The sequence below is a fragment of the Fukomys damarensis genome, unplaced genomic scaffold (assembly GCF_012274545.1).
Source record: "Fukomys damarensis isolate Sample0158 unplaced genomic scaffold, DMR_v1.0_HiC HiC_scaffold_38, whole genome shotgun sequence".
In the NCBI taxonomy this organism is placed as follows: Eukaryota; Metazoa; Chordata; class Mammalia; order Rodentia; family Bathyergidae; genus Fukomys; species Fukomys damarensis.
In genome coordinates, this window is record NW_022900950.1 from 79,639,858 (window position 1) to 79,658,915 (window position 19,058).

General features: G+C 43.8%; 1 protein-coding gene across 1 annotated transcript in view; it reads left to right on the forward strand.

Annotated features, from left to right (window-relative positions):
* The window catches only part of LOC104864779 (rap guanine nucleotide exchange factor 2), a 50,277-nt gene that overhangs the window by 28,628 nt on the left and 2,591 nt on the right, over nt 1-19,058 (forward strand). Inside the window, exons 2-5 of the mRNA XM_010627992.2 lie at nt 3,941-4,072; nt 9,868-10,045; nt 15,984-16,120; nt 16,363-16,521. Coding sequence (XP_010626294.1) covers nt 3,941-4,072; nt 9,868-10,045; nt 15,984-16,120; nt 16,363-16,521 — 606 coding nt within the window. The remainder of the gene's footprint in view (nt 1-3,940; nt 4,073-9,867; nt 10,046-15,983; nt 16,121-16,362; nt 16,522-19,058) is intronic.

Consider the following 19,058-nt stretch of genomic DNA (forward strand, 5'->3'; position numbering starts at 1 on the left):
GGGTGGGGCTCAGGCCTTCCATGTTCCTGCGTTAGTCTCCAGAATGCTGGATTTCAGGCGTGTGCCACCACCGCCGGCTGCAAGTCTTCTGACTGCTCAGACCTGACGTGTGCCTCGCTGTGCTGTCTGAGTGGAGCCTGGCCTTCCGCTCTGACAGCACTCTGACCTGCGGTGCCTCCCCTGTGCTGACAGCACGCTTCCTAGCAATTCCTGTGCTTTATGACCGTAAATTCATCTCATTGTCGCAACTCGGGCTTTCAAAACGTGTGTGAAAAATGGACAAAAACAAGGTCTCAGCGTTTTCCCCGGTACGTCAGAGCAACGTAGAGAAACTGTCCAGTGCTGTACTGATTGCTTCTCCTCTTGTGAAGTCTCCCACCAGGAGTGTGGTGTGGGCCTCGCTGGAGGCGGCCACCTGGGAACCTGGGCGGGCAGTAAGGTGGGAAGCGCTCAGTTACAGTTCCCTCGCTGCACAGCATCTTCACTTTGTTTTCGTCTGCTGTTGCTTTTTAGCCTCTGGGCTGCTCTAGTGGTCCTGAGATGAAAACCGTACGTTGTGGAATCTCGGACCCTTCACATGGTTCCCATGTCGGCAGCAAATCCACAAAGTGCACCTCCGCCCGCTCTTTCGGGCTGGCTTCGGGGGCTGTGCTGCCCACATCAGTTGTGTCTGTCTTCTCTTCCATTGGTCTGCTCTTGTGTCAGCACCAGGCTGGTTTTGTCATTATGGTTTTGCAGTGTAATTTGTGATTGGTGTGTGTGTGGTGCTGGGGATCAAACCCATGTACCCTTTGCCTCACTGAGCTACATCCTCAGACCCTTTTCATTGTTTGAAAGCATTATTTTGAGGCAGACTCTCAATAGAAGTTGCACAGGGGGGACTAAAACCCTTGGACCTTTTGCCTCAGTCTCCCAAAGTGCTAGGATTTCGGGTGGGTGCCAGTGAGCCCAAAAGGTTTTGTAGCATAATTTGGATGTGGGGATTGTGACGCCCCCAGCCTTGTTCTTTTTGCTTAGGATTGCTTTGGCTATTTGGAGTCTTTTGTGTTTCCTTGTGAATTTTAGGTTTGTATTTTTCTAGTTCTGTGAAGAATGTCATTGTGATTTTGTTGCGAACTGCATTGAATCTGTAGATCACTTTTTGTAATGTGGCTGTTCTAACAATATTGACCCCTCCAGTCTGTGAACACAGGAGGTCTTTCTGTCCTCTCCGTCTTCTTCAGTTTCTTGTGTCAGTGTTCCATAGTTTTCCTCGTAGGGATCTCACTCCCTTGGTTAGGTGGGGCTCTAGTTGTTTGTTGTTGTTGCTGCTGCTGTTGCTTGAAGTTATTGTAAGTGAAGTTATTTTCCTGATCTTTCTCAGCTAGCTCATTACTGATGGTGGAAAGTTATTGTTTGATTTATTTTTTTAGTGTTGATTTTGTTTTTGCCTCTTAAAAACCCCAGTTTCTTTAGACCTGGGTGTCCAGCTACTTTTCCATCCATGTGGCACGTATGGCGGGGGCCAGATGGGCTCCTCTCAGGCTCCGCCCAGTTCACAGGCGTGCTGGTGGGGACATCGCCCTTTCTGTGACCTTGACTGGTATGCACTGTCAGTAGATTGAACGCAATGTTGTTTTCCTGATTTATGGGAAGACTCCAAGGTTTCGTGGACATGAGGTGTATGCTCTCATTTCTAATATAAAGAACTACTCAGTTAATGCTAATTATGTGTGTATTTACTCTCGAGTTTAATACATCACTTCATGCCGTTTTATAAAAGACACACAGGTGGTGGGGAAAGGGGAGAAACTAAAATGCTTAAAAACCAGGTGTGATTTTTCTAATCCTTATTACCGCCTATCATTATATCTTTTTCTACATTTGGAATTTGGAATGGCTCACTCACTTGTTTAACCTCTGCCCATAGTGGAGTATCTCACATATCGAATACTCAGTATTTATTAAATAAACCCCATTTTCAGAGTGAACGATTTCTGTGTCTCTGACAGTCTTCCCAGGTGAGGGCCTGACAGCCGAGTGGCCCTTAGATCTGTGCTGGCCGGGCCTGTCCTCCCCGAAGGTGTCCTCTCCACTAGGCATGGGTCTTACACGAGTTTAAAAGGTATCTTAGTGAATAAAAGTTCAGTAGACATGAGGTTAGTTGAAAAAGAGCCAGGGTGTGTGGCACAGGTCAGCCAAAGTTGTGACTGTGAAATAAAAGCAGTAGAAATCTGTTCATTGTTCTGCAGTTGTAGGTCTTGGTGGATGCCTTTTAAACCTCTGAGCTGTGTGTTTCCCCATCGCAGTAGGTGACTGAACTACGTGAAAGTGTAGCTGGGTGGGGAAGGGTATGTATCTGGTCAGTGGACACATTATTTTAATGCCTGATAACCATCACTTAGCTCCATGTAGAATCGTAGTGCTTAGTACGTGTCTGTACACATCTGTCTGCAGATTATTCCTGAAGAGATCCTACAAACGTTTCCCTAGTCTGCATTATGAATAAAACAGATCAATTCTGGAGTTAGAGGTGTTTGCCTTTTTATTTATTATAGAGAAATTGTTATTCTTCTCAATTTTATGCTATTTTGCATCTTTGGTGATTGCTTTAAAAAGAGAACACTCTCTTGGTAAGATTGGTTATATTTACAGTGATTTTACACATTTGATAAAACATCTTTCAGCTTCTCCATCATAAGATGTCTTATCTGTTTATGTGTCATCTAATCAAAAGCCCCCCAGTAAATTCATGTTTAAATCTTTTGTGTACCTTGTATCTCATAAAATTAAAACAAATTTCTGAACAGATTGTCAGTAAGTATTGTTAAATACCCTACTTAAGGTAGGGTTGGTGCAATGTGTTTACAGAGCCAGGTCTGCGTGAACATGGAGTACAAATGTATCTCGCTTGTTTGTTTGGTGCTTTGAGGTAGCAAAATCCATTCGATCATTGTCCTGCATCAGCTCTCTGGTGAGGCTTAATCTATGGAATAGCATCAGATTTTTGGAGGGGTGGAGGAGATAAAGGTCAGATGAGAGGTAGAATGTTACTAAGGTAATCCCTTTTTTAGTTTTAATGATACATCCTTGTGTTTATTATTTACTAGCTAACAAGGATCAGTTATGCAGGCAGAAAATAGAGAATGTTGTTAGCATTTAAAGATGCCAGATAGCACGTGTCTTAAATGTTGTATGCATTACTAGCTAGTAATGTAAGGGTCGTGTAAATAAATGTAGCTCCCCCTTTTTCCAGTTTAAAAGAGTGGTAATAACTGGAAGGGGAGTGTAAGGTTCCTGAGGGCAGTATTTTCTTATAGTCTCACAAACTGACCAGCACACAGAAAGAGGTCTGCAGATGTATGCTGCATGAACAGATGTGTGAATGTTTCCTTTTAAAATCACTTCCTTTTAATATATGAGGAGTGTTACAGCATTTGAAGGATCCTTCGTGAGTCTTGCTTATTTTAGTGGAAGCTGTTTTTATTTAAACGTGAAAAAGTAGAACCTTGATAAACGGGGGGAGGTGCAGTTACTTGTACGACACTGTGTTTATTGATTCTAAGATGCTCATTTGTAAAAACTGTCAAACATCTTTTGATCATAAAAGAACCTTTAAACTGCCCTCTTGTCTAAGCTGTTTCTTGCCACAAAGTTGCACTTGTTATTGCCAACTACTAGTGTGGCGTTAATTCGCTGATTGACATGTAAAAAGCACACTGTATCACTAAATTAGGTGCTATTCCAAGGTCCTTTTAATCACCAAACCTACCCATTCAAGCATTGGATTTAGTATTATTTAAAGTTCATTGCATGCTCATAAACATTACAGTTTATTTTGTGATTGATAAATAGGATAGTATTTTATGAATTTGAAATAGAGTACAGTGTTACAACATTAAAGTGTCTTCATGAAGTCCTTGGTTCAGATTATAATTCTAGCTGTCTGCACCCCCCGCAGCTTCCTGCAGATTTCACAAAGCTGCACCTCACGGACAGTCTGCACCCACAGGTGGCCCACGTCTCTTCCAGCCACTCAGGATGTAGCATCACTAGCGACTCTGGAAGCAGCAGCCTCTCTGATATTTACCAGGTAAGAGGACGTTTCCTCTGGCATTTGGTTCATTTTCTTGCATTCTCAGTTGGTACACAGCAAGTACATGTGTGCGGATTATATGTGCATGGATGTATATAAAGCACAAATGGTCATGCTTTGTGTAGACATACGGCATGTTTTATGTATATTTGTTTAGAAAGTTGAGCTGTCAAGTTGTACTTGCCTCTTCTGTTAACAGAATTTTAAACAGAGTGGCTGCAGCGGGATTCTCTTTAAATGTTTTATTCATTTGACTGTAGCTGTTAGTAGGTGATGACTCTTGATTGGAAAACTACACACTTATGCCTTTGTAGCAGATTTGCCTGCCTTCCTTCTCTGCCCCTAACCTTCCTCCCTTCCTTCTTCCACACTGCTCTACCACTGAGTTGTGCTGCAACCTCTTAAGAAATTTTAACTAAAAGTAAATGAACCATTAAAATACCATGTAAAAGATGTTAAGTTCTAAATTTAGTAGACTTAGGAATTAAAATTTTCTTTTAATTTTAAACTTTTTAGTGTTTTTACTGGTACATTTTTGCAGTACATGATTACATTCATCATGGAAGTACATGCTTTTCTGTAGTTACTGTAGTAAATAACTAGTATTTCCAAAAATATTTTGTTAGCTATAATCACAATCGTTTTAAAATTCTTGGCTGATTAAGAACTTACTATTTTGCAGTAAGATATAATTTCTGCTTCTTTAATATGACTTTGCAGATTTGTATTTTGAACCATACAGTGTTAACTTACTGTGAAGTCTTTGGGCAGTGAGTCTATTTCAGTGTTGGAGAAGGCAGTGGGCTGGTGGTTTTACTTCTGCTGGGTACACACACATGCATGTGCCCTATTTCTGAGAATTGATTTTAAAAGCATATTCAAGAGTTCCCTTATACAGTGAACAGTGTAAGTAAAAGGTGTGCTGTAGCTTATATGGAGATGTCGCAAAGTCCTTGTCCTGTAAACTTTGAAATTTGTTATTGTACATTTTGAAGATCTGTGGTGGGAATATAACGAGATTAAAGCAGTTGTCATTATCACTGCTCTCAGCAAACATATGAAAACATGATCGGAACTGCTAGAATATAAATTTATAATAACCAGCAACTTCTTTACATAACTTAGGGAGATGTATTTTGAAGGGGTCCTAGTATGCTGTGCTGTTGCCTTGAGTAGGCTGGGTAAGTTCCTCACGATAGTGCTGCCATCTCTGGCTGGAGAAGGCCGAGTGAGGCGCAGGTTCACTGCCAGATGCCTCTGACACAGCGGGAGCATGCAGCCTGTGTCCTGCCTGGTCTTTGGCAGGGCAAGGGGCCTGCACACCTGTGGATTGCTTGGTTGAGCCCGGAGACTGTTACTTCAGACTTGGTGGCAGGCAGTGGCCTGTGCTTATCCTCAGGAGGAGCAGCCCATGGGCCCATCTAAGACTCGTTCCTGCAGTTGATACATAGTAGAGCTTCCCCGTAGACCACTTCTGCTCTCCTCGAATCAGGAATTCTTAAGGTGAAAGGCTCCCAGACGGGCCGGATTCAGCTTCCCATCTCACATTTCACCTCCGTGTTTCTGTACCATCAGGCGTCCAGTTTCTTCTGGAATAACTCGGGATGCACAGCTCTCTCCCGTGGCAGTCCCTTAGTGCTGGTATGGTCCTTGCATGGGAGGAGGCCTTTCCTCTGGGTGCAGACATCAACACTCAGCATTGTTATAGGGGAGAGAGACAAGTGGAAAGGTGTTGCTGACGTGGCGGGAGGAGACGGACCCAAGAACAGGAAGGCACGGTGGGCCATAGAAGAAGTAGGTACATCTTGGTGGTGTTGGAGTAGAGAGGTTGGTAGTTGGGAGTGCTTGCCTTTGAGCTTCTGTGTTTTCCCTGAAGAATTTCTTTATTGAGCTTGTGAGGGTTCTCAGGTAGCGTTTTAGGGAGAGACAAGTTTTGGAGCAGTAGTTGCAAAGAGCAGGACAATCTGTTGACCAGAGAAGGCTTAACTGAGCTGTGTGTGTGCCTTAAATACATAGTGTTTCCTTTGCTGTGTTGTCGTTTGCTTCACAGTAAGCACAGAGGAAGTGAAGGTATGATTTACCCAGAACTGAAGTTTTAGTAAGTGAGTGCCATACAAAGACACGCAATGCAACGTGGCCACTTGTTCTACCAGCACAGCTTTGTGACTTCCTGCAGTGTGTTTCCTCATAACCTGATTCTCTTCTGCCTTCATTTTCAAGCATCATCTCCTGAGAGGGTTCTTCCCTTAATTCACTCTTTCCTTTTTTTATTGTCTGTGAAGAAGATGCTGCATTTTGATGTCTCTTCCGGCTAGTCCCTTCACCTCCTTCCTAGATTCTGACCAAAATGCCTGTCTGCCTGCCTGCTAGAATGGCAGCTGCTCAGTAGAGGGCCAAGAAATTGAAGGCCTGTGGTAAAGCTGTGTTGCGTAAATGTACTGGAAATAATGGACTAAGGTATATACGGGCTGGATGCGAGGGAAATAAAGACAGGAGAAAGGAGAACTAGACACAGAAGGCAGCAGAGTCCTGCAGACTGAGACGCCTGCTCAGGTTGGGAATGGGTTACCTGAGAGGCAGGGGAAGTAAGCTCGAAGGACGGGATTGGTGGTAGGGTGCGACGCCTTGGAGAGAGGAGATAGTGCCACCCTAGACAGGATTAAATGTGGAGTGGTGGGGCTCTGCGAGTGGCTTAGGTAAGGTTAAAATAGCTGTTCAAAAATAGATCAATAGAACAGAGTTTAAGCAAAGTGGAACTCATGTGCCAAGATATCAGCAAAGAAAATGGTGGATTATTTAATATGTGATCTTTGGGGTGGAAGATAATTTTATATTCTAGCTCTTTGTCATAGTTGGATAAATTCCAGAGTTAGCAAATTTGTAATGTTATAATAAGTGATCAGAACATTTTAATTAAGATACCATTGAGACCAAGGTTTAAAGTCAGAATATAATTTATGCAAGTTAATAAGAAAAATGCTTAGTTCACAACATAAAAATAAATCTTCAAAGGCAATTTACAAAAGAAAATATAAGTATCTGTGCCTTACAGTGTTTAAACTTCTAGTAATTGAGTATAGAAGTACTTAAATATGACACTGCTTTGCCTATCATATTAACACAGATTTTCTTACTAAATATGGCAGTATAAAATTTTGAAGAACATAAATTCTGATACACAAAGTTGACTTGAAACATATATTTTTTCTAATATATTTTTGTACTTTATGCATTATTAAAGGAAATTTAAAGTAAAGCACATTAGTGGAATGTTCCTAGTCTTGTCTCACTTAGCATCAGTATAACTTTCTAGGTTAAATTTTTGGCAGGATCTGGCTTAGGTATTTTGGGTTAAATTTATATGTTCAAAATTCTGCATAAAGTTTATTTACATTGAGGATATTAAACAACTTCCAAATGGCAGTATGTGTGGGACATTAAACAAGCAAAAAATATTTTTGCAATTATTTTAAAGTGCTTAAACATAAAACATGTATAGAATTTTAGTTTTAGTTAACAGTTCACTACAGCCTTATGACATGTAAAATATCCTTGGTTTATTCCTTTTCTTGATGGATAGCTTTTAAAAAATGCCAAATAAATGGATTTTAAGAACTGTCTTAATCATTTGGCTGGAATCTAACAGTTGCTAAATTAGTCTGATGGAAATTTATTTACAAGTATGGAAGTGGGTGGGATGTTTTACAGTTTGTTGGTTGTTTTGGTCAAATTTTGCAAATATATGTTGTGCACCAGGCTCACTGCTTACAGGGGGAGAGGTAGAAGGCATATGATAAGGTGAAAACTACGTTTCTTTGAGGACAGGGTCAAGGGCTCTCCCTGAGCCATGCCCTCCGTCCTGTCAGGGATGCGGCTGGCTTCCTTGGCTTATTTGTCCCGGAGGGAGCCCTGGGAGCGGGGAGGAGCTGCAGCTGCACTTGGGTTGGTAACTGTGTGGGTCGGAGAGGCTATGTGGCTTCACCACAGCCTGCTGGGAATGGTAGAGTGAGGTGTGGAGCCACCACCCTGAGGCTGTTTATTCAGCAGATATAAATTCGGAAAATCAGAGATTCAGGCCCTGGAAGTGCGCCCTCTCCTCCTAGAGACCAGTCTGCATTCATTAAAACTACTCAGTTTCCAACATCATCTCATTCCCGTGGCAGTGGTATTGTGAGATTAGTAGTTTCCTGGAAAGTTGTTTATCATGTTCTTTTAAAATGTATTATGGAGAGAATTTACTATGTTAAAATAAAACTGATGCTTATTCCAAGTAGCTGGCTTAATGAATGAACGCTTCTTTAAGAATGGAATACACATAGAGGTAGCAAACAGCTATGATCAAGTGAGCTGGAAGCTTCAATGTCAGAAAGATGAATGCAGGGACCATTTGGAAGTCATTTCTTCATTTAAGATTTCAGTAGGCTGAGGGTGGCAGGGTGGCTCCGTGGTAGAGCCCTTGCCTAGCAGCCCTGTAAGCTGCATTCGTATCTGTCAGATGGGAAGCGGTAGCTTAGGTTGTGCTTAAGACTGGAGCTAGAATTCCTGAGTCCTAATCTCAGTTCCACAGTTTATCATCAGAATGAATATGGGAAAATGATCTCTCTTCACCATAGTATTGAAAGAACAGTAAAAGTTAGTGACTTTTACTTCCTAGGGTTGTTTTAAGGATTAGTCGACTCATACATGGTACTTAGAGCAGTGCCTGGCACATTGTAAGTATTCAGTGTTTATTATTATTACCAGGTTCAGTATTTTGCATTTTGAAATCTTTTTTTTAAAAGTCTTTATCTGCGTACTGTTGGAGATATTTATTGTCTTTGGAGATTATATGGGCTTCGATTTTAAAGTTGATAAACTTTGTAGTACACATTTTCTGCAAAATTTATGTTATGTTTTCCAGAGTTTAGTACTTCATTTTGAAATGTAGTTAACTTTTAATTAAGTTCATTTTCACTCCCAACAGTGAATCCATCTTCATGTTGACTAAGACCAGTGTAACGCAGATACACAATTACTGACAGTAATGACCTAAAAAGGTAGTAGGTAGTAGGTAGTAGGTAGTAGGTAGTAGGTCTGGTCCTCAGAAAGCTTGACAGAGACTGTCTTTGAATGAGCGACACTGGTGACCAGGACCGTGTCCACACATCGGGTGATGGTGCAGTCAGTGGGGAGAAAGAATGTGTCACCTGTAGGCTTGATTTGTGATCTGCGAGCGGTCACTGGGGTGGTCCGGTTCATGGTTCCTGTGTTTATCTAGTTAACGTTGACTTGTGTTTGGTTTTCCATACAGACTGTCTTAAGGGGAAGTGGTGATGTTTTCTTGGCATTAATAAATTCACACTAATTCTTCTGGGGGAGGAATTGCCCAGAATTCATACTTCATCACCCTGTGCAGCTCTTGGCTTAACCATTGTCTTTGAAAAATGGAGCTAGGGGCTGGGGATTTACCTCAGTGGTTCCATGCCTGCCTCGCAAGTGCAAGGTCCCGAGTTTGATCCCCAGTACCAAAAAAAAAAGGAAACGAAAGATGGAGCAAACAAATACTGTCCTTTCTTCTTTGTTCCACTCTGTTTCGTATGCCATGAGAAGGTGAATTTTAGTAGAGGATGAAATCACTCATGTTCTGTCTAAGTCATTCTTTTGTATACTGTTGGTACTTGGTTGCTGGGTGCTGGACCCATCTAACTTAGTTACAGAAAAATAAGACTGTACTGAACCACAATTATTCCTTTCTCCTTGGACCCCCAAAGCTTGATTTGTTCAGTGTTTCAAAATGTATCATCTGTCTCAAGGCCACAGAGAGTGAGGCCGGGGACATGGACCTGAGTGGGCTGCCGGAGACGGCGGTGGACTCTGAGGATGATGACGATGAGGAAGACATCGAGAGGGCCTCGGACCCTCTGATGAGCAGGGACATCGTGCGGGACTGCCTGGAGAAGGACCCGGTCGACAGGACAGACGACGACATCGGTGAGTGCGGCGGAAGCGTGCAGGAAATTTGCAACCTGTAGTACTTACTGGAAAAAAGGTGGAAAACTTTTACTTCATGCCCTCGAGAGTCTAAAAATAATTATCTGAGTGAAATATCCCAATAAAACTCTTCCACATGTAACTAACTTCTTAACTCAGTTTATGACCAAAGAGAAGTTAGTCTTCCACAGAGTGCCTCTTCTGCTGACTTCCCTGTGAGTGCTGGCCCCAGTCAGCCCGTGTCTGTGCAGACTTTGTCAGTGGTCGCTCCACCTGGTCGTGTCGGTGAGTTTGCTCCTACCCTGAAAATGAGGCTGGGCTAGGGAAGATGGTGGCTGTGGGGCCGAGGTACACGGTGGGTCATGGTGGAGATGAGTGAGACACCCACCCCACCCGAGCCTGTCCCCGGGGGTCCGTCTGCCCCCACTCTGCCAGCTCTCTGAGCCCTGTGTCTTTGATGAAAACCAGGGACCTCAAGGGGCTGGATGCGGGAAGGTGCGGTGGAACGTGCGGAGTGTACCTAGGACACCCATTTAGACTATGTGCACGCGCTAGCCAGTTACAGCGGGAAAACCGGAGCTGACCGGGGTCAGCCTTGTGAAGTTTCCTTGGAGTCACGTGTGGGAGTTGCTGACTGTGGGCGCGCATCGTTGTAGGCAGTGACTGTCTCACACAGGTCTGCACCCTGCCAGTGCGGGCCGCTCCCTCTCACACTGAGCACTTTGTGTTAGCCCTGGGGGTGACGCACCAGGCTGGTATGGAGCAGGGGAGGCAGGGCTGTGGCCGGGATGCCCAGGCGTGGACCAGGAGATGTCTCTCAGTTGCACTCATGAAGACGTCCGGTTTCGCTTCCTTGTGGATGTGGCCAGCGTGTTCATTTGACTTCCAGCATCTAAAACTGGCGTTTGGTCTCCTTTTCTTTGATAATGGCCTGCTGCTCTTTTTCAAAACTTTCCCTGTCCTTGTAAGGAAGGACGGGAATCAGAAGTGGTGGTGCACGCCGGGAGGCTGAGGCAGGAGGATCCCTGTGAGTTTGAGACCAGCCTGGGCTACATAGTGAGTTCCAGGTCAGTCTCAACTACATAGTGAGACCCTGTCTCAAAAAACAAATAAAAAAGTGTGTCCAGGTTGCCGTCTTGATGTAGAACCTTGCCTCTAAGGTGGATTATGTTTTGTGTGTGTGTGTGTGTGTGTGTGTGTGTGTGTGTGTGTGTGTGCGTGTGTGTGTGTGTTTTGTACTGGGGATCAAATTCGGGTCCTTGTGCTTGCAAGGCAGGCAGCAGAACCACTGAGCTAAATCCCCGGCAGATGGGACCTTGCTTCTGAAGGGATTCTTTCGGAAGCAGCCCTTTTGCAAGGATCCATACATGCTCTTTAACCCATTCATCTCGAAAGAACAGATTATGGGAGAAGTGCATTGTATTTCATGTCTTTCCTGGAAATTTATGCCTTTCACCTCACATCTGAGCAGCCTGCTCCCTGATTTGTCTGGAAAGCAGAATTTGTGCTTTGGATAAATCCAAAGCATGCTCCTTTGTTTTCTTTTCCTTTTTCCTTTCTTGTTTTCTCCATTCCTGTTTTCAGGGATCTCACTATGTTGTCTAGGCATGGTTCCAGCAATTCTCCTGCCTCAGCCTCCTACATAGTGGCTGGGACTGTAGGAACACGCCACTGTGCCCAGTAACCTTTCTTGTCTTATCTGCTCTTTTCTTTTTTCTTTTTAACGAGCCTGTCAATATAAACATTTATTTGAATACCAATTGCCTTACAAGCAGTGATAACTCTGATACTTGCTGCTATCAAACATACATTTGTTTAAAATAATACATTGCTTAAATTCAAGAGAAAGCTGAAGGGCATGGTTTTTTTCCTAAGGAGAACTTGAAAGACCTTGTATTTTGTTTCCTTCAAAATAAAGCTATTAAAGATAGTTAATTTGTAAGATGTGCACTTTGCAGCCCTAATGATGCACAAGCTTTGGTGTCACATGGTTTCCTTGATATGAAAAACCTAAAGTATAAATGGAGAACAAAATAAAAGACATGACAGGAAGTAGGGAGCGAGAATGTTCTTGGAAGGGAAGGGGATCCTGAGGTGGATGGGGGAGAGAGGGATGAAAGAGGAATTGATGTATTTTGCACACATACCAGTTCCCCACAAGGAACGTGAACGCATGTGCTACAGTGTGTGCACGTACATGAGCAAGGGAGGCCACGAAGGAGCGTGCTTTCATGCCTGTGCTGAGTGCTCGGCTAAAACACACCTCTCTAGGGACCGCAGGCGCTGGCGTGTCGGGGCTCTCGGGATGCCCCCCTCCAGCTGCCTTCCTCTGCCTCTGTAAAAAGGCAGGAGAGCGATAAAGAGAGTGTGTCTTCATTGTTCACACAATTGTATTTTGGACAACTGCACGAAGAGAAAAATTCCTTCTGGGCGCCTGTAGTTTCTTTTGTGTGCCTTGTTTCAGTTGGCCAAAGGGAGGGACTTTTCATTCCCTTATGCTCTACAGTGTACCGCTTTGTAGTACTCAGTTACGGAATGATTGTAACATTTATTTGCTGTTTTGTGGACTTGAAATATTAAGACAGATAAGTACTTTGATCTCTCAAATAATTCCTTTTCTCCCTACTTTGTGTATCACTGAAAACTCTAGACTTTTTAAAAACTCCTAGTATTAAGATTTTTTTTTTTTTTTTTTGGTACCGGGGGGTGAACTCCGGCCCTTGTGCTTGTGAGGCAGGCAGCAGAACCACTGAGCTAAATCCCCAGCCCTAAGCATTTTTGCAGTTTTTTTTTTTTTTTTTTTTTTTAAACCAGGGATCGAACTCAGGTCCTTGCACTTTGAGGCAGGCTGTAGAACCACTGAGCTAAATCCCTGGCCGTAAGCATTTTTAATATAAAATTGAATCAAGCAAACTAAGATAAGCTTCTGGTATCTGTAATTTGGTTGTTTTTTTCTTTGTGTCATACTGATTAGAAAATTTTTTATAAGATTAATATTTTTCTTAAACAGGAATATTCCTTTTATGACAAACTAGAGTCTATCCCAGTAGTGCATCCTGGATGAGATATCATTCTATAGATTCTTGTAAACAGTAGAAAGGACGTCTTCCCGCTCCCCATCCATCCCCTGCAGCCTCCCCTTTCTCTGTCCTAGGACCGCCCTCGTACCACGGAAGCTCTGATTTCTTAGCCTTCTTGATCCCTTAAACTGCGTACGGTCCCTGCGGCACTGTCCCAGTTTAGCTTAAGCCAAATGTTTCTATTTTATATTTATTATATTTTCAAAGGTGGGCTGTAGAGAATGTGTTTTTATTGAGCTGCTCTTGCCCCTACTGTAATACATGGTCATGTAGAAGTCACTGTACACCCAGTGATTGGGAACTGTTGGGCGCTCAATTCTTACACACTCTCGGACGTTGCCTGGTGAAGCACTTGTGTCCCCAGTCTTCCATGTGAGCCGAGAGAACTGTGCCCTTACTGATACCAGATCTTTCCTGTCTCTCCTACTGTTTACTCTTACAAGCAGTGAGACTTTCTATCTCCCTGCTCTTTTCAGTGCTGGTCACTGCTCTCGTATCACAGGTTGATTTCATGGCCCTGTCTCAGACGTTGTCCTCTGCCTGGGCCAGCACACCCAGCACCTGCAGCTTAAAGGAGGGCTGCCTCTGAGGCGGGACTGAGGGCAGAGGGCCCGACCGGGAAAGGTGCTCACCCGTGGCTGGCGGAAGCAGAGCCAGAAAGGAGGTGTGCCGGAGGGGAGATGAACCCTTCAGTCTGGTGGCGCCGAGATCCCCCTCTTCCAGGAGGCCCTGCCTCCTAACAGCACACTAATCCACTGATGCGGCCGCCCCCACACCTCCACACCGCCACACCTCCGCCTCTGACACGGGAGGCTGGGGGACGTAGAGACAACAGCTTGACACAGCCCCTGGCAGCCGGGGATCTGACACAAAGCGAGGCTGGGTCGCGCAGTCACTTTAAAAGCATTCTACAAGTGTTAGCGGGGGTTTTACGTCTTCTCCATTCATTATCTCCAATCAGATGTGAAAACGATTTGACTTTGGCCATGTGAACATGTAAATTCAGAACTTTTCTGACAAATGGTTAATTTCTTAGCCTCACTTTCTTTAAAGCCATGAATATTGCTAGGGGAGGAGAAAGGTCGTGTCCGTGGCCGTGCCCATAGCACCTCCTGGTGCGAATGGGCCAGGAGCAGCAGGACCAACTGTGCCTCCTCATGCGCCTGTTCCCAGGCATGTGCGAGGCACCGGTTCCCACCTTTCCTATGGGCACACATGGGTCACATCCTGAGTGGGACTCAGAATGGCTTTTCCACCCTCCCCAGGACTACACCTGTTTAGAGGCAGGACACAGACACACCTACTTATCCCAGAGTTTGTTCTTCTAGCAGTGATATGTTGTGGTATTTTTCCTTCTTTTTTAAACAAATGCAGGTTGCAGCAGTAAAGGAATCGCCGACACGTACACAAGTCTGGGTCAGGGTGAAGAACAGGGTCCTGTTGGACAGACTCCCTGGGTAACACTCATCTTTGTTACCCTTCCGATGGCCACAGCCCTTGTTGCATGGAAAGTCTGTGCAGGGGAGATGCAGAGTCCTAAAGCCAGAGGGAGCCATCCTGTGTGTCCTGGAGGTGTCATGCTTTCGCACAATGCATCCTTCTGTTGTACTTATCTTTAGCAATTTCCAAATACATTCGGTAACAAAATGGATCCCTCAGTTTTCACAAGAGGAATGTACACAGGGACAGTTTGATTACGTGGGTGACAAGAACAGTGCAGCGTCTTTATTTAGCTGAGAGGTTGAATGATGTGGCTGTAATAATGACAGTAGCAGTTCTCATTTATTGAGCATTTACTCTGATCGTTTATTATTGTACTTGATTTTCACAACTACCAATGGAGGTAGCTACAATACTATTTTGCAAATGAGAAAATGAGGCCTTGGGGGAATTAATAACTTTCCAGCAGATACTAGAAGGCCCAGTGCACGCGTGAGCCCATGGAGTCCCCCGTGAGCATTGGAGGGAGGCAGGCTGGAGTCCTGTCACGTGTCTGCCAGAACTTCGACTTCTCCCTGAAATAGAAAGCACACACTCCGGGGAGCCATGGGCAAGAGTAGGGCGAGGACCCGGCAGGCACTTGGTGAGGAGCCGTAATAATAGGGGCTCACGGGACTCGAGAGCCGGAAGTCCACGCTGCTCTGTGATGTCACTGCGGGACAAGCAATGCCATATCAGTTCTCACTTTTATTGATCACAGCATGTTGTAAATTTTTAAATGTCTCATTTTTATAAATTTTCTTGATCCATAGAAAATCTTCCTTGGGATATTTTTGAATTAAAGGCAGCTATTCCTGCTAAACATTTTGGTTATCTACCTATCCAAAAGGCTCTAGAATGGGCCTACTGACTTACTGGAAAATTCTCAGAGCTTCGTTTCATTCCAGCCAGCTCTTGATATGTGTAAACAAGATCACAGCTCATTTCTAATTGGAATTCCCCATTTGAGGTCTAGTCACTTCCTCGGTGTCACCTTGGAGTGACAAGGAGATGTCACCACGTCCACGGTAACAGGTCTTTGTAAACCTGCCAGAGGTTCACCTATACTAAATCAGTATGTAAAGCTTTACAGCATTGACAAAGAAAGGACCCTAAAGCATTGAGAGTCTTTGCTGTTGTTGTTCCGTCCCGGGAATTGACCCACAGAGCGCTGTGCTACATTCCCAGCCCCTTTTATTTGGATACAAGGTCTCGCTAAGTTGCCCAGGTTGGCCTCAAACTTGGAATCCCCCTGCCTCAACCTCCTGGGTGGTTAGGATTACAGGCGTGCACCACAGCACCCAGGTTAAAGCATTGTTTCTGAAGACTTGTCTTGGTAAAAGTTGTAGTTCTGACATGGGGCGTGTGTTGTTTTTCAGAACAACTCTTGGAATTCATGCACCAGCTGCCCGCCTTCGCGAACATGACGATGTCGGTGCGGCGGGAGCTCTGTGCTGTGATGGTGTTCGCCGTGGTGGAACGAGCGGGCACCATCGTGCTGAATGACGGCGAAGAGGTCGGTCTGTGTCTCCCCATGCGCGGGCTTCTGCTGAGGGTCTCAGCACCCCAGCCGGACAGGATTGTGAGATAGTAGTTTGGTCACAGCGTCCCAGCCTCTTTCACGTGGCTGTCCGCTCTGTATCTAGCATTCCAGACGATATGGCTGTAGAGGTTGGAGGCTTTTGCTTGTGCTGCAGTGCTGGCTTTGCACTGTAGGCCCAACACCGTTCTCTGCTTTGTCCTGTGTCTCCTGACTAGCTGGACTCCTGGTCTGTGATTCTCAACGGCTCTGTGGAGGTGACTTACCCGGACGGGAAGGCGGAGATCCTGTGCATGGGGAACAGTTTCGGCGTCTCCCCCACCATGGACAAGGAGTACATGAAAGGGGTGATGAGGACGAAGGTGGACGACTGCCAGGTGTGGGCATGGGGACCTGGGGGCGTAGCAGTTACTGTCCTCCTACACTGCCTCAGAAAAGAAAAGCAGATGGCCCTCAGAGTTTTCTGAGGTCAACAGAACTATGTGTTCTGTTTTTTTTAAAAACACTCTCTTTTAGGGTATTTTAAAATTTCTATCAGTAATCTGTTCATCAAAAATAGGGAGCTGGACGTGGTGGCACACGCCTGTAATCCTAGCACTTGGGAGGCTGAGGCAGGAGGACTGCTGTGAGTTTGAGACCAGCCTGGGCTACATAGTGAGTTCCAGGTCAGTCTCAACTGCATAGCGAGACCCAGTGAGACCGTGTCTCAAAAACAAAACAAAACAAAACAAAACAAAAATACAATAAAAAATAGGGAAGTCAAAGGCACATTACAAAAAGAAATTATAAGTACATTAGTAAAGATGATGTGGTGCAGCTTTGCAGTGTTTTTATTTAAATACATACAAAAATAAATCGATTTTAGAAGAGACATGGATGTTACTCATAGTATGAATCAGTAAAAAGACTTGCTAGGAAAATAACTGCTAATAAATAGATCAGAAGGAATGAGTGTGGGTACTGATACTGTCAGTATTGACTACTTAAAGCCTTTGGGAGTGGACCGGAGGAAATAGGCGGCCAAGTAGGAATGGATACGCAGTTTCTGAGTGTGGGAGACTGAACTCGGAACTCGGTCTTCTGCTGCTGGGCAGGCACTGTCCCTGGACTGCACTCCGAGCCCTGAATGCCACGAAGGTTAGGTTAGTTTGTATAGTAGTCAGGAATAAATTTGAAGTTTGCTATTTTTATAATTGATGCCCGGTCCTCTACAAGTTTTGTCTGTGAAGGATAAAATGTTTGAAAGACTTGACTTAGACTAATGAATGTTGTTCTGGTTGTGCTTATGAATGTAGTCTGAACTCCCTCTGAATATAATTTATTCTAAAGGAACAATTGAAATTATAGTGTCTGTTCTATATAAGATGGCATCACTAATTTAAATTTTTATTTTTAGCATTTTAGCTTACTAACTAAAGAACATGTCCATGGCTATAAATAAAATAATACTGAATCAAAATGCTTTTGTCACCTATTTCCCTCAGTGATCACTGTAGAAGGAAAGAGACTATAAATTCCATGTTTTAAATATATAATGCCTGAAAATCATTTGCGGTTTAGTCACTTCTCAATTATTTAGTATAGCGGAGGAAAACAAAATGATACATAAGTCAAAACAAGCTAGAAAAGTGTTGAAGGTGTCTCTTCCTTGCTGCCTCCTGTTTCTTCTGGACCCTTCCTTCCTGGTGGAACTGCAGAAACCTTTGAGTTGGAGCGAATGACAGTGACATTTAGTAGTGTGGGGATGAGAAAGCGGCTTGGCATGAATAAGCTCAGTTATCCAGTGTGTTGACTGAAATTTAATTTTGCTTCATTCTATATCACCTGCAGTGTTGCTGCTTAAAATAGAACTTCTGCTGCCCGTGCTATCACTTGTGTTCTGTTTTGGCGGTGCTGGGTATTGAACCAGGCAGATGCTCTACCACTGAGGAGCATTCCCAGTCCAACTGTTGGTCTTTTATACTACATCTTGTTTGAGTTTGTATTTCCCGTGAGGGCACTAAGATAATACAGAATTCCCATTTGTTAACAGCTTCCTGAAAGTCTAAAACTTCTACAGCAATCATAAATTTTCAGATTGCATCACAAGTGAAGTTTTACTTATAAATTTCATTAAAGCAAAAAATAAGTCGCTAATAAAGAAGATAAATGATTTCAAGTAAAATCTATTCCTTTTCAAATGCCAGCTGTATGGCCGTATTACTAATTCACTTTGCGGTTCCTCTCCTTTCTGAGGTATTTCAGTTTGCTCCATAAGAAATGCCAAAATGTCTCTGCAGGCACTAAGGACTTCAAGTCAGACATTCTAACTCCCTTAAATTTTTAGTTAAGAAGATTGATTTTTTTTTTTTAGGACAGTTCTCTTGAAAAAGCATTTTCTTTACCACATCTATCGACTTACTTTAACTCAGGAATATATTTCTTTTTTAGAAGATAAATGAGAAAATTATGCTCTCTAAAACTTGACTGGAAGAAAGAACTCCTAAAATTACTTGGAAATAAAATGTTTCTAAATCTCTTATACAGATTTGGGAAACAATTTTTGCTGCTCTGTAAAAAGAAAATGGATATTTTTCAAAGACAGCCGCTTAATTCAAACTAGTATGGTCAGTGTTATAGAAATGGTATATTTTTAAAAGTTGGATTAGACTATTACTATTTATTGTACACAAAATCTTGTGTGTTTTGAAGGTTGAGCTTGTTGCTTCTAAATGCGCAATACATAAACTAGTGGGGCCGGTGCTGGGGAAGCTCAGGAGGGCGCCACTCTCAGGCTTGTGGAGCGGCCTGGCAGGGCCTCACAGCCGGTCATTTCCAAGGTCGCCTGTCCGTTTGTAAGGGAGGTGCCTCTCCCTCCGCCTGGGGTTTGTGCCCAGGGCTTTCGCTCCAAGCCGCAGCCCCAGACCTTGTTTTT